Below are 15,358 nucleotides of genomic sequence, written 5' to 3' on the forward strand. Positions count from 1 at the left end.
ACTATTGCATATGCCAGAAAGATTTTGCTAATAGGACCTTGATATAGCTATCTCTTGTGAGGCTATGCCAGTGCCTGGCAAATGGAAGTGGATGCCCACAGTCATCTATTGGATGGAACAGAGGGCCCCTAATGAAGGAGCTAGAGAAAGTACCCAAGGAGCTAAAGGGGTCTGCAACCCTATAGGAGGAACTACAATATGGACTAACCAGTACCCCCAGAGCTCGAGTCTCTAGCTGCATATGTAGCAGAGGATGGCCTAGTCCCATCAATGGTAGGAGAGGCCCTTGGTCTTGTGAAGATCATATGCCCTGGTACAGGGGAATGCTAGGGCCAGGAAGCAGGAGTGGGTGGGTTTGGGATCAGGGTGGGGGGAGGGTATAGTAGACTTTCAGGATAGCATTTGAAAAGTAAATGAAGAAAATATCTAATTAAAAAAAAAACACTGGGTAGGATTTATACTTGTGAGAACAGAAACTGTTCAATATCTTATATTCTGATTTTTCTTTTGTATATGTGGTCATTGCATTTTTTTTTCTCCCAGAAACTGTTAAGTGGTATTTAAATTTATTTTGACTTCTGAAAAGTAGAGAGTTGTGACAGTTACCAGAGAACATCAGTTCTGCTGAGAGTCACATATGCATTGTAGGCTTCTTCAACAATGGGAGCTTGAGAGCATCAGTAATCAAATAATGGACAGATTATGGAAACTGATGTTGGGAGCTGGGGGTGGGGAGTAATCCAGCAAAGAAGCAGGAATCTGCTGTTTGCTGGTTCATGCACAATACTGGAACATGGTGGGCTGTGAGAGGACTTACATCAGTAAGGTGCCTGCCATTTAAGTATGAAAGCCCAATTCCTATTTCTAGTACCTGTGTAGAAAGCTAGGCATGCAGTGGGCTTCTGGAATCTCAGCACTGAGGAGGCAGAGGCAGCTCTAGGCTTGGTGACAAAGCCAGGACAAGAATTGAGGAAGACACCCAGTTTCAACTTCTAGCCTCTCCATGCACACCCACTCACACATGTGCACACACACACACACACACACACATACACACAATACTTAAACACCTATCTTTAGGAGACTTTTCTTTTTTTAAAAGGCAGGTTTCCCTTTCGTTGAGCTTCACCTCTTTTATACTTTTGTGCTAGTAGAGCAACAACAACAGCAAAGTGACATACAACTGCATATAAAAATAGTTTCTCACTGTACCTGGACACAGCCAATGGGGACAAGGACACCGAATAAGGAAATACATCGCTGTATATGGCAATGCATTGTGACAGACAGCACTGTTGTCTACACTCGCCAGAGGGCCTATATCAGGCAGGATCTCACAGTTACGCCACTGGCTAGCTTTATATGGTGAGCACAGAGAAGCCAGGAAGTGGCTGGCTGGCTGGCAGAGTCACTTCTTCTGAAGCTGGTAAAGCTGGGATATGCAGACGCACTGTCGCTTTCTAGAAGAAGTGCTGAGAACACTTTGGTTCAAAATGGCAATGCCATTTTGGAGCATGTTATGTCTCACGCTGAGGTTATAAGTGCAGAAGTCCCTATTTGGGACATTTACTTTCAGATGTGTCCTCCAAAAGCATTTTTTGCGAACTATCTAACCTCTGGGACTCTACCACACAGCTGTCATTCATGGCCCTCTAGGAAGGGGCTCCAACTTTCATCTCCTTCTAGCTATGAAACATTGGCACAATACACTTATTTAACATGCAGACACTTAAAAAAAACAGATATGTTTTCTCCACATATGACAATAACAATCCTATTCTACTCTCCCCTGCTAGCTCTAAATCAGCCAAACAGTTGTTATATTTGAATCTTAAAAAAAAAAATGAAATCTTGCATGCCACTTAGTCAGGCTTTATTCACAGTCTCATGGGCTCTGAGCCCTAGAGGAATTTTGTTGCTGTTTTTAAGAATATGACAGGAAAAGGCTGACAGACATCCCAGGTCACAGGAGATGGGATGTCCTGAAAGGCGTTTTGAGTTCATGAGAACTCAAAAGTAGAGGGTGTCCGGTGCTTGTTTTCAGTAGTTGCTGGACCACTTTACAATATCCTGTTACCATGGTATCCATTAATTATCTGAGCAGATTCCCTGACATGCCTGAGTGAGAGAGTCCCGCTTTTAATGTCCATACCGAGCAGGAGGCTGAGGCCACCTGAGTCTGGTAATCTTTACTTTCTACACGAATGAGGGAAGAAAATGACCTCGGACATTCTTGGCTCAGGGATGGCAGGCATTTATAAACACGGATCTATCCTTGCATGTGTAGTTAGTGAGCCTACAGAGTAGTAAACACAGACAGGACCCCCTCCTGTCTTTGTGCAGCTTTAAAAGTCTGAACAAATTATACAAGAAAAAAAAAAAAGAGGGCTCCTTATAAGGACCTTCTGCAGTGGCGAATAATTCACCTTCAGTTTCTATAAGGGAGACTATCGTCACACTTTTAGTGGATGTATGTGGTTGCTCATCATTTGGCAGCAGATAATATAAATTTTATATTACTTTTATGAACTGCTTTATCATGCACCTCCAACATCTTAGATTTTTTTCCTTAAAAAGCACAACAAAGCAACAATTTGTCAAGTAAAACATTACCGATTAGAAGTCTGTACATTAGAAAGAGTGAGTCACATTAATATGCCTATCTTTACTAACTTAAAAAAAAAAACACACTTGTAGTCGGGTGGTGGTGGTGCACGCCTTTAATCCCAGCCCTCGGGAGGCAGAGGCAGGTGGATTTCTGAGTTCGAGGCCAGCCTGGTCTACAAAGTGAGCTCCAGGACAGCCAGGGCTACACAGAGAAACCCTGTCTCGAAAAACCAAAAAAAAAAAAAAAAAAAAAAAACCAAAAAACAAAAAACCAAAAAACAAAAACAAAAACCAAACCAAACAGACTGTAACTGCACAGAAAGCAATGACCTATGTGCATACTGTGTCTCAAAGGCTAACAGGCAAAATCCACGACACTACTCTGTCTGAGTCACTATGCCTTCATTACCATGGGAAAATTCAAACTTAGTCACTTCAAGTCAGAAATTCTGAAGGGAAAACAAATGTCAAAACACTGTCATTAGAAACATACAACTGTCATTAAACGGAGCATATTAGTCACAAGCCCTGGGATTTTTCTGTCACTTAAATATGACCATCATGATTTCCAACACAAAATTTTTGAGCTTTATAATTAGTTACATTCAACATTATTAACAATCTGAGAAGTCTAAATCCCAAGTGCATGCTATACAGATATACTTTTTTTTTTTTCTGGCTTCAACCACAACACCAATGCCAAGAATAATCAATTCTGAACTCTGTATATAAAACATGAAGATTGCAAACTCAAAGACAGAAGGAAACCCTCGTACTTCAACTTCTTCAAAATGTTTCCTGTCTCACCACTGCTTCTTGCCTGATACCCGGACCATTCTTTTTCTAGGTTCCTCACTGCCTCTGGTCCCCTGCATTTCCGTTCAAGGAAAACCTATTCTTGGCAGCACCTCAGCCCTTTATGTGGGTGCAGAGGCAACCTCTTTGCAGTTGGAGCTTCCTCCTCTCAAGCCCCCGCCTCCACCTTCACCTGCAAAGACGCTGTGGCTCTCATCCTGCCTTCCCGGTCTTCCTTCTCTGCTCTCACAGACCTCCTCTTGCAGTGGACCTGGTCAGCACACAGCTGCCTGCCTAGGCTCTGCTGCTGTGAGCAGCATTGCCAGAAAGGGCTGCCCCAGAAAGGGCTGCCCCGGCAGCGCACTGAGTAACGCTTTGGCAGAGTTTAAAGACTTAAAAAAAAACTGCCCTCAATGCTTTCCACTTTCACTTATCATACAGAGAGCTCTCAGCAGGCCCAGCTGGGAGGGATGCGCAAATATTTCTCTCTCTCTCTCTCTCTCTCTCTCTCTCTCTCTCTCTCTCTCTCTCTCTCTCTCTCTCTCTCTCTCTCTCTCTCACACACACACACACACACACACACACACACAGCTTTTTCCCTCCCATGACATTACTTCCCTTCACTCCAATCATCTCGCCTCTCAAGTCCCAATTCACAGTTTCCCATCCCCTGGTGTTAACTCACATCCATTTCAAGAAACAAATCACTTGTCTTTTACAGTGCATGTGGGAATTGCGGGCTGTGAAAGGAGTAACTCCCCCCACCCCGCCTTCCTTCTCTCTCTAGGCTTCACCTTGCTTTGATAGAAAGTTAAAAACAAAGTGTTATTAGTTAACAAACTCCACCATTTTCATGGTTTTAAATTCAAATGGAGAAAACAGACTGTGAGATTATCTTCAGCGCCCAGCTTTCGCCCTCTGCCACACAGTGTGGTATTCATGGCAGCTCGGAAGGCTCCGAGGACAATCTTTATGCTATAAGACCCTAGGAATGCACAGAGCTATGCACAATCCATCCTTTGTGGAGCTCAAGCGCAGACCCAGAGAGACACATGTGCTGGCACGCGTGGCTTACCGTCCTAATGGCTGTGGGGATTCCAGACTCATCCACAGGGCCGATCCCTGGGTAATGCGGGGCTTTGATGACCGTGACCCTCTTCTCTTCCTCGGAGGATCTATAGAGCGGGATGGAGCTTCCCATGGTGCCATCCAGGGACTGGGCATGCTGGGAATATGTCTCTGCAGAATCTGAGCGGAAAATACAGTGACAGGGAACACGTTGGGTATAAACTAATGGTGCCTCTTGTCCATTGATTGACAGCCATCATAGAATCCTTTCTACCTCTGTGCCTTTTCCTGTATTTATTCTGTCTCATTCAGCAGCAGGTATTACACATATGCATGGGACACCAAGGACTTCGGTGTCTTACAAAGAAGGACGAGAGGAAGAATATTTGATGAATGACATGTGCAGCCACCATTGAGGAGACACTGAGCATGTCCCACCTCACTTTCCTTCCTGAAATCTTGGGAGGGACAGGATAAGGGTTTTTGGGGGGGGCAGCAGAAGCCAAAAAAAAAACCTGGTAAAGTTTACTTGGGTCACAACTCATAATGATCCTGGTGAGGCTTATGGCTGCCATGGTGAGAAAGTAGTAAGAGAAGCCATAGGACCCTGATCCAAAGATACAATTCCGTAAAAATAAAATGAAAATAAAAGTCAATTGAAAATTATGTTTAGAACTAGATACACACTAGAAAAGTGAAGGCTTCTAGGTAAATAAGTGCTTTTTCAGTAATTAGGTTTTATTGAATTTTATTTAATATTGTTGGCTTTATGGTAAAATGCCCATGCAATGGCGTTTTATCCTTCGAGACAGACAGATGTTTTAAGGATTAAAGTTACATGGTTACATGAGGCTTATCAAATTTCTATCTTCATGTTAAGATTATGAATCTTTGGAATACTTTCAGGGGTAACAGAACATATGTATACACTACCTGTTCTGTTCATTGTGAGGTAAAAATAATAGTTTTGGAAAATCAGCATCATTGGCAGTCTTGTCAAACAGTAGCGATGTGACTTCCTGCTGTTTTAAAGACTGCATGACCTGTTTTAGCAAAGTCTGTCACTCAATTCCTTTCTGTGGAAGCTGAAAACATTTTTGTTTGTTTGTTTCAGAATAGCATTTGCTGATTCTATTCATATATATGTGTTCATTTCATTTTCATATATATGAATTACAACTAATATTTTTATCATGTATAATGAACTTTTATATTATATATGTGTATTTTATGATGATGTCATGTAGAACAACATAAAATAAACATTTAAGAATTTGACTCGTTTTCACATGGGTATTTAGCATTAAGCTCTCTCGAGGCTATTACCCAGTATATTACTATATTGGCTGTAATTAAGTCCACTTTTAATTTAGTTTACAACAGGAAAGCGACTTAAGGCATCTCTGAATGGAATGGAGGAGTCTAGAAATGGAACTGTTTCCTGTGTCATTGCTTATACAAATCCCATCTTCCCAGTTCCTAGTATAAAAGAGAGTATCAAGTCTGTCCCCACGTATAGTTCATATGACTGTACAAACCTGCAGCTTTTGCAATGAAAGCTAGCTCTTTTTATATTTCTTTTATATGGTCCATAAACTGTTATATTTGCAGTCTTTTGTCTTAAAGTTCACCTTGGGCAGAGCAGACTTGTAAATCCTGCTCCCCTCCCATCACTGCCTTAGCCAATTGGAATTGATTCAATGTTTACACAGGAAATTTCTTTCCATGTCAAACAGTTTATGTGTAAAATCTACTCACTAGTTAGGTCTGAAGTCAAGGGCTGTCTGTACTTGGGCATATTTTTTATTCTGTAAAATAGGGAAAACCATTCACTAAGACGAACACTGGGATAAAGAGTCCCACTTAATGATTATTTAGGAAAAATGTTATGGCTAAAATGACTTAGAAAGTTTCATTCTTGTGTATAATAATGCATAATTCCATTACAAAATGTTGAAATAGTGATGTGTGTTATAAAACTGAACTGTAGACTGGCTGTCAAAGAGAGAAATTTGGCACAAACAAGCTCTTCTTTCTTACACTCTAAAAGGAGATCATTACAAGCCTCACAAATGGCTCCCAAGAGTAGCGTTAGAAACGGCACAAGTATATTTAGACTCTTCTTTAATGAGTCCCAAGACTATGTTTAAAACTGTATAGAGGTTTTGTTGACCATGGAAGCTGAGTTCTACCATGAGTGGGCTTGAAGTCGACATAGAGCACTCTTTACTAAACTTGTGATACCACACTCTTTCCGTTAAAGCGCCAGTGTGGGAAGAGGGAAGGGGGTCGGTCTGCTATCAAGGACAGAATGGTGTACAGCTCTGTGTTCTAGAGTTTTCTCTCTGTTGCTGACCTGCAGTGGCTGTAAGATGGAGTCTCTCTTTTTGAGAGGTTCAAGTATGGACATTTTCCTTAGCATCCTCTGCTATGTTGCCCTGAAAACTCTCTAGGTTCTCAATATCATGGAAGCCTTTTCAACTTAACACATAACGGTTCATTTTGGAATTTTTACATTAAATTTTTAGTAACTACAAAATACTTATTATATTACTGTTAAGCTACGCAAATATATTTGAATATATAAGAATGTTTCTATCTTTATCAAGCACAGGACTTTCCCAGGAGGCTCTAAAGAGTTCACAAGATTGACAATATCTTAGGCTTAAGGTTTTGAAACAAATTTTCATGTTTCCATTGTTTATGTAACTTAAGAACATGTGCAAAATCTACTTACTGGTTAGGCCTAAAGTCAAGGGCTGCTTATACTTGAGCGTTTATTTATTTTAATTGGTGGAATGGGATGAACTGTGTTCACTAAGATGGGCAATGGGTTAAAGAGTCACACTTAATGATTATTTAGGAAATAATTATTATTGAAGGAAGACTATAACAAACATTTAAAATTAGATTTATGTATTTTATTTTACATAAGGTGTGTATGTATATACACCATGTGTATGCTTGGTGCCCTTACAGGTTACATGAGGGTATCAGATCCCTTGAAACTGGAGTCGCAGATAGATGGGTATGGACCAGCATCTGGGTGTTGGGAGTTGAGGCTGGGTCTTCTGGAAGAGCAACCATGATCTTATCCACGGAGCCATCTCCCCAGCACCAAGGGCTGTGGCTTTGCCTACTTTTTTAATATCCAAAGGATTAAGAACCTATATAAATTATGGAATCCTCACTAAGGTAGTACTTAAGTTCCTCTCCTTTGCTTCCCAGTACCCCAGTCATGACGGACGGCCTTGAAATATCAGTTTGAATAGTTTACGACTGTGATCCAAAGGATTTTCCTGTGTGGCTATAGCCTGTCACCTTGTGACACTATTTTAACTGCTAAACAATTTTTCCATAGGTGTATCTGAAGAGTATTCTAGAAGGAAAGTTCTTTCACAAAGGAAGAAGCCACCTCAATAGAAACACGCTACATTAATGTTTTCTGGGTCCTATAAGCTCCCCTTTGATCACTAGGTATTGTCGTGTTATTTCTTCTCCATCACTTAAACATCACCTAGCCTTCTCCAGGCTCACTATAGCTGGGAGCATCATCTCCAAATAGCAAGGGCCCTCTTTTCTACAGTGTAGACCCTTCTGTTCTAATTCTTCCCAACCTAGAGTCACCAGAGGGTTGTCAGGTAGTCCCATGTCACTATGTCACCTTGTATTTTTCTCCTGCGATATAGAGCTGCCACAGAGGAGTCCTGATCGCAGTACTTACCAAGCGACCTGCCGTGCTGCATGATAACGCTGGAGTTCAGTGAGGCTGGGAGGGAGTATGCAGAGGGGGAGAACGGCCTGTGATAGTAACTCACTGGACTCACGGCACCACCAGAGTTGCCATTGATAGTGATCTGGCTCTGAGAGAAGCAGAGAGAACCCATTATGTCACATATCACTCCTTTATATGATGACAAGAGTTTCCAACTACGGGACAGTGATCAACTACAGGGCTTTTGTTTTTGAAAACTGGTGTCAGAGGGACCAAAGACCTCCCCCACCCAGTTTTCTCTGTTCTTTCCTTTATTTCTCAGCCTTTATATTATCAGAGGGCATGGGAAGTGGTTAGGGAAACAAGAGCAGCTAGCCAGTGGGCGCACTGCAGTGCCAACAGGGGTGCCACCTACGTGGGTCACTGGCAAATGGATGGGCAGGGCACTGAGCTCTCACTGTCTTAAGCAGTCTCATCTCTCTCATCCTTCTGCATGGTGGATTTGAAATGGATGCTCTCTGGCAGGAGGAGAGGGACTGGCTCACAGACCCAGTCCTCTAATGAATCAAAGTTTTCAAAACAAGGTGACTGACACAGAAGGCAAGTGTTTGGCCTAATGAGTCAAGAAATGGCCTATTCCCCAGCCACATACCTGGAAGACCATTGTAAAGATGTTAAAACACTGGTTTCTCCCTACTTCGACTTCACTTGGCATTCTCATATCTTCATACATTGAGCTATTTGTTTTACATCTAACTACTTTCTATTTCTAACGCTACCCGGAGCTTCTTGTTGAGACAGGCACACATGTGTCCTTTTGTAGTTGTTAAAACATGCAACTTGGGATTGATGGCCTAGTAGACATTCAGAGGGTACATGCTGTGACTGAGCTAAATCAGCTTAGTTCAGACAGGTTGAACTCAGGACTGTCTTTGCACAGCATACTGCTGAGTATTATACAAACTGGATAACACATGCAAATGAGATAAAACATTAGTAAGAGCATTTAGTTAACACAACATTACAGACATGTACATACAAACACACATCTGCACAGACACAGAGACTCACAACTTAGATACTCGTCTACTCTTTTAAATAGCAGAATAAACGTCAGTTACACAAGTATGGTCTGCAGCAGATGAGTGGATATTTATCTGATCTAACTTTAAGATTATCATGTTTTCAAATGCTCTGAAAGAAAGCTAATTTACTTAAAAGTCATATCACATGTGTCCTAAAATCAATAGTAATTATTGATTATTCAATTATAAGAATTGTACTCATTAAATATGTCTTTAAGGTATCAGAAAAGATATTCTCTCTCTCTTCTCTCTCTCTCTCTCTCTCTCTCTCTCTCTCTGTCTCAACAACCAGCCATATATTAAGGACTCCTTGAACTGGACATTTAAGCAAATATAATGCACAGTACTTCAGAGCCTTTATGTGACTCTGCTGAATAATAAACAGATATTTTTGCCCCCTTGTTTAAGTCATCTATGATTTGTTATAATAATGAATGAAAAAGACAGAATAATTTCTATTAAAAAAACTAAGGTTTCTAGTACAGGTGAGTATCTGTTATCCAGATGCTTAGGGGCAGAATTATTTCAGGCTTCATTTAGACATGGATGTGGGATATTCATAAATACATATTATATATCTTGGAGATGGACCCAAAATCTAAATATAAAATTAATGTATTTTTATAGATAATTTGTATGCATAATCTGAAGACAATTACATAAAACTTTAAAATATGATTTTATAAAAAATCAGTTTCAGGGCACCTGATGTTTTTGTTGTTGTTTTGTTTGTTTGTTCAATCCATGTATTTTATGTACATGGGTGGACACTTTGTCTATATGCATGTCTGCACACCAAAAGAGGGCATCAGATTCTATTATAGAGCTGTCAGGTGGGCGCTGGGAATTGAATGTAGGTCCTCTGCAAGAGCAGCCTGTGCTGCCAATTTTTTATTATAATTTATCACATGAAGTCAGGTGTGGAATTTTAAACTTACAATGTCACATCAATGCTTAAAATGTCTCAAATTTTGAAAATTTTTAGAAATTGGGTATTTTCATTAGGAATATCCAACTTTTTTTTTCCTAACACAGTAGGACAGGGAAGAACCCATACCCACTGAATTCCTGAGGCTAGTGGCTGGTTATCTGTGGGTAGGGGTTGGTTTAGTCTAGTTATTTCCAGATAAAAACAATCCAGCGACTTGATGAATACTGAGTCACTCCAAACAACTGAAACTAGGTTTTTCCCCCTCTTTTCTGTAGTGGGAGAAGTTAAAAAATATGGCTTGTAGCATTTCTCTGTGAATGGAAGTTAAAGTTTTATGTCTTGACACTGTACAACAACTATGTGGTAAGATAAGTTTTCCCTGTGACAGAACCTATGCTAGCAATTTCAGAGACTCTCTGCTCAAAACTGAACATCCTTCAGTGAAAGCTCATGGTCTCTTTACTATCAGTGACAGAGAATCTGCGTAATAAAAATTTGAGCCAGGCGTGGTGGCGCACGCCTTTAATCCCAGCACTCGGGAGGCAGAGGCAGGCGGATTTCTGAGTTCGAGGCCAGCCTGGGCTACAAAGTGAGTTCCAGGACAGCCAGGGTTATACAGAGAAACCCTGTCTCGAAAAACCAAATAAATAAATAAATATAAAAAAATAAAAATGTGCATCATTTTATGCACATTTTAGTGCATATGATTTTAGTGATCACGGATTAGTGATCACCAAGCAAAGTTACAGACATATTTCAATGATATCATGCACACGAGAACTATTTATATGTTGTATAAATGAAAGAAAACATGTTGACATGAGAATGTTTTCATAAATTTTGAAACTGGGATGGCTCAGGAGAAATATTACAAACCAACCACAGGCTACATTTCTGTAAGATAGACTAAGATTGTTTACTCCTACGTGACGGTAATGTTCATCACAGGCGGCTGCCATCCAAAGAACAGTAAGAACAATTAGTGCTCTGCAGTCAGAATCACTCATGGGAGAAAGACAGTACATCAAGTATTAAACCAGGACACAGCAATGCAAGTCACACAGGGGAGTATCATGTTTCAGGCACTAACAGTAAGTTACAATATCTGAAACATTTTGGACTTTCTCTATAATTTAAGCCTAGCAAATGATCGCAGTCTACTTATTTACGTTTCTGACAAAGTGCCTTATAAATAAACCAGTTTATAGCATACGAGCCCCAGAGAAACAGTAACTAGGAAGCCAGGCATTCTAGAGCTACCATAAATAGCACCTAAATGCAAGAAGGGGAGATCAGTAAACATTTTAGCACCGAGCGTGTTTAATGAGGATGACGCCAATAGCTTTCGCTAACAGATGGCGTATAGTTGGTTTGCTAATCAACACCTATGCAAATAAAAATGGTCGGCTACAACACTGGATAGCCAACGAGTGCAGTCCTCACAACATGGTGGAGGCAAAGGAAGGAAGAGTAATTACAGGGGTGGCAGCGGGGGTTGCTAAGGTGATGCCATCTGTCACAGCAGATCTCTGACCCCAGGTTGGGGAGGGTGTCTCAGAGCAGTCAGTGGTGTCAGAGCGTCCCAGCTGTAGTTCAACCAGAATGGCTATGGAGGACTCACTCTCAGACTGGGAGGAGTGCTCGCTCAGGGAAGAGTATACCCGAGAGAGCCTGTGGCATGGCTGTGCATAAGGCTGTTAGGAGCTAGGAAAGGATCTTTGCATAAACAAGCTGACAGGCCCCAGATCATCAGGTGGTGGTGGTGGGCCAGAGCCACTGCCCCATGGAAAAGTGGGCTGGTTAAAGTATCCACAGACAGGCGTGAAGAAGAGGCCTCGGCTGTGCCTTGCCTGTGTGTCTGTGAGGCATTTACCTGCAGTACATTGGCAAGTACATTGGTGTTCAAGCTGAGGTTGAGGGAAAAGAATAATGAGGGGAGATGTAAATCATTCAAGTATATAAAAATATCTGTTCTACACTGTGGCAGGGAAGGTGAAAGATTGGCTTTATGTGCAAACACTCTAAGGAAGTACAGTCAGATGGATTAGGTGTTAAACACAGTGTGCGTGAAGGACATGGATCCAGTGCAGTCTGAACAAAGGCCCTTGCTCCAATATTATTGCAGTAGAAACGGTCAGCTCAGAAGTATTCAAGTTTCGTCCTAATGACACCGCAATGATATCAAGTTGTCTGATGCTCGGGCAGAATATGTTTGTCTCTCAAGAAGAACTTTGGAGCCTGGTTCTTCCTATTACTTCCTGACTATCAAAATGGTTCCCTAATATAAACCTATTCCCCCCCCCCGCCACTTAATGTTTAATTTGATCAAGCTATAAACAATGACGTGGAAACAAGAATTTCTGTTCACTTTCTACTCACCAAATCTGTTCATTGCTTTTACTATGAGATGTCAAGCCAGTGAAGTTTTAAATATGCTAGCAGAGTTAGCCGTGGCACTGATGTGCATAAATAAATGGAAAGAAAAAGCAGCTGCTGACCGTGGTTAGAATGGGTTAGTTAAAGCTACTGTTGGCATTGAGTCTTAAGAAAGGAGAAAGAAACTGAAGGGGAAAGAATGGGTTTAAAAACCCCAAAGCTGTGTATAACTCAAGAGTTGGAACACCAGGAATGAACCAACCACGTAAGGAGACAAAAGACGCCTAGCAAAAGAGTGGCATCTGTTACACCTCTGACGTTAGAAATGAAGACGAGCATCCAACTTAATGAGTGGACACGAGAAGTGGAAGCGTTTTCCTTACTGCATGGCATGCATGCAGCTCACAACAGGTTGGACAATGTCTGTTGGGCTGAGCTCTTTCCAGGCACCGTGGCTGGCTTTTGTATCTTCCAGGTGGCCCAGCTTGCCTGAGACTCTTGTAGGCCACTTGGCTTGTTTAAGAGTGACTCAGTAGTCATTGCTGTTTTATAATCTTGGTTGGGAGCAGGAAGGGGCTAGGGAAACTGGCTAGGTTTAGGTACTTCATGAAGCTATTGTGAGTGCTTTATGTCCTGTCTTAATGACTTTCCCCTGCAGGCTAAAAAGCTTTACCTCCCCTTGGAACATTCTGTTGTCTCACTTGCCTGTAAATATTGTCCTAAATATCCTGTTGCTTTTCATCCCTTCCACCTTGAGAGGTTTCGCTCCGTGATAGAAGGTTATCATCTTGGAGTAAACAGCTGTACCACATCACCTCTTACAGTATCCCCAGTGCAAAGCATGAACAAAGAACCAAAATGTGTAAAGGAGGGACATAAGTATTTTCCTGTCCCGGATTAGCTTGTAGTAGGAAAACTTCTCTTCAAACAAGAATGGGTTTTCCACTACCTGCCATATTTAGTAACAGGTAGATGACTGCAGAAAGATCAGTCTAATCGGTTTGTGTTTCCTTGCTTTTGGACTATGTAAAGTGAATGTGTTCAAATATTGGTCAATAGTCACGCTGAGTCTAAGTTGCCATTCACTTTCCTTAGCTATAGAGGGAGGAACTAGAGACACCAGCTTGCAGCTCTTCACTAAGGAAGGGAGATTCTAAGCTGTGACATATCTAATGTCTTAAATTTATTCCAAATAAGGTTGAGCCCCTTGGTGCAAATGAATCCAATCTAGAACGCTAGGAGATGTGATGGTTGCCAAAGGCAAAAAAATCAAGGATGAGGCTCTATGGCGAATTAACAAGGAGGCCGGCTAGAGGGTGGCTCAGCAGTGGGAAAAACTGATAGCAATACAGCAGAAATGTATCCAGGAGGTTCAAATCTAGTGGGTATTAAATAGCAGAAACTGTGGTGTGATTTTACATCTAAGAAGCTGTCATATTCTAAGAACACTGCCAAAGAGGAGTACACGATTAATACTGAAAGTAAGCAGAGGCGGGAGAACCTACCAGCTGTCACTCTGCAGTGACTTGGGCAAGCTGTCTAAGTTCCCTTGGCCTTGGTCTCCCCATATGTCAGTTACAAGCATTAACACAACTCATCTTTTGCAGTTTGGGAAGAGTGAGCTGTTGAGAAGGAAATACAGGTCAGGGTATCTGGTGTGTCATCACAGCTGTTCAAAAGCATTGTGACTTGAAAAGGGAGTGCTTAGAAGGCACAGTAATGCTTTCCACAGAGCCAAGACGAGGGAAGGGAAGGAAACGAACGGTTATGTGAAAGTTGTCATAGAGAGGAAGAAGAAAAGGTCACATCTTTTGTTCCCTGGGATAAATATGTAGAATTGAAAGAAGAAAGATTATGGTTCCATATAGGAAGTACTTCTAAAAATTAGATCTCAGAGTTCCTCAAGCACTAAATTGCTGCCTTATAATCTAATGGAGCCCCCATCAGAATAGAATGTGTGTATCAGGAAAGGGCTCACTGCCCATACGGTAGGAGATGGAATAGAGGGGATCTTATGCGACTTTTAAATTAATTCTGTTCTCTTCTACCATGCTGCAATATTCAATTATTTTAACACACACACACACACACACACACACACACACACACACACACACCTGGAAGTTTGCCAAAGACTTGTTCAACTACAAGCATGACAAACCTACAAAAACATTACAGGATCCGGACTGGTCTTACAATGAAAGACATCAGTGATCTGGGTACCCAGAGGTGGGGGTGATGCAGAAAGTGAGCTCTGAAGTTCTACATTCTATCATCGAATGCAGCTGACATTTACGCATTACACTGTGCTTTAGTTAGGGTTTCCATTTCTATGATAAACTGCCACAACCTAAAGCAACTAAGGGAAGATAGGTTTATTTCATCTTACAATATATATATAGGCTCTCATCCAGAGATGTCAGGACAAGGATTCCGGACTGGAATCTGGAGGCAGGAGCTGATGCAGAGGCCATGGGAGAGTGCCACCTACTGGATTGCTCGTCCTGGCTTGCTCAGTTTGCTTTCTTATAGCAACTCAGGGGTGGTACCACCCACAGTGAGCTATGCATCCTGCATCCATCATCAGTCAAGAGAATGCACCACAGACTTGATCACAAGCCAATCCGGTATGTGTGGGGTGGGGGTGGGGGTGGGGCATTTTCTCCATTGAGGTTTCCTCTTCCCAAATGCCTCTAGCTTGTGTCAAGTTGACATAAAAGTAGCCACCACACTCTGCCTTCCTTAATATTTACATATTAATCTCATGGAGCAAAAATAAAA

At 41.6% G+C, this 15,358-nt stretch overlaps 1 protein-coding gene across 26 annotated transcripts in view; it reads right to left on the reverse strand.

Moving 5' to 3' along the window:
* Positions 1-15,358, reverse strand: part of Sorbs2 (sorbin and SH3 domain containing 2) — a 136,463-nt gene that overhangs the window by 60,452 nt on the left and 60,653 nt on the right. For 22 of the 26 annotated variants that reach the window (XM_085843994.1, XM_085843980.1, XM_085843977.1 and 19 more), the window contains 2 exons: positions 8,195-8,333; positions 4,478-4,650 (listed from right to left, as the gene is read on the reverse strand). In XM_085843994.1, coding sequence (XP_085700120.1) covers positions 4,478-4,650; positions 8,195-8,333 — 312 coding nt within the window. Of the gene's footprint in view, positions 1-3,595; positions 3,797-4,477; positions 4,651-8,194; positions 8,334-15,358 lie in introns of those variants that run through there. The other 4 variants (XM_021170984.3, XM_085843995.1, XM_085843996.1 and 1 more) reach the window with 4 other exon arrangements.

This window comes from Mus caroli, unplaced genomic scaffold (genome assembly GCF_978045245.1).
Source record: "Mus caroli unplaced genomic scaffold, Mus_caroli_1 scaffold_10, whole genome shotgun sequence".
Lineage (NCBI taxonomy): Eukaryota > Metazoa > Chordata > Mammalia > Rodentia > Muridae > Mus > Mus caroli.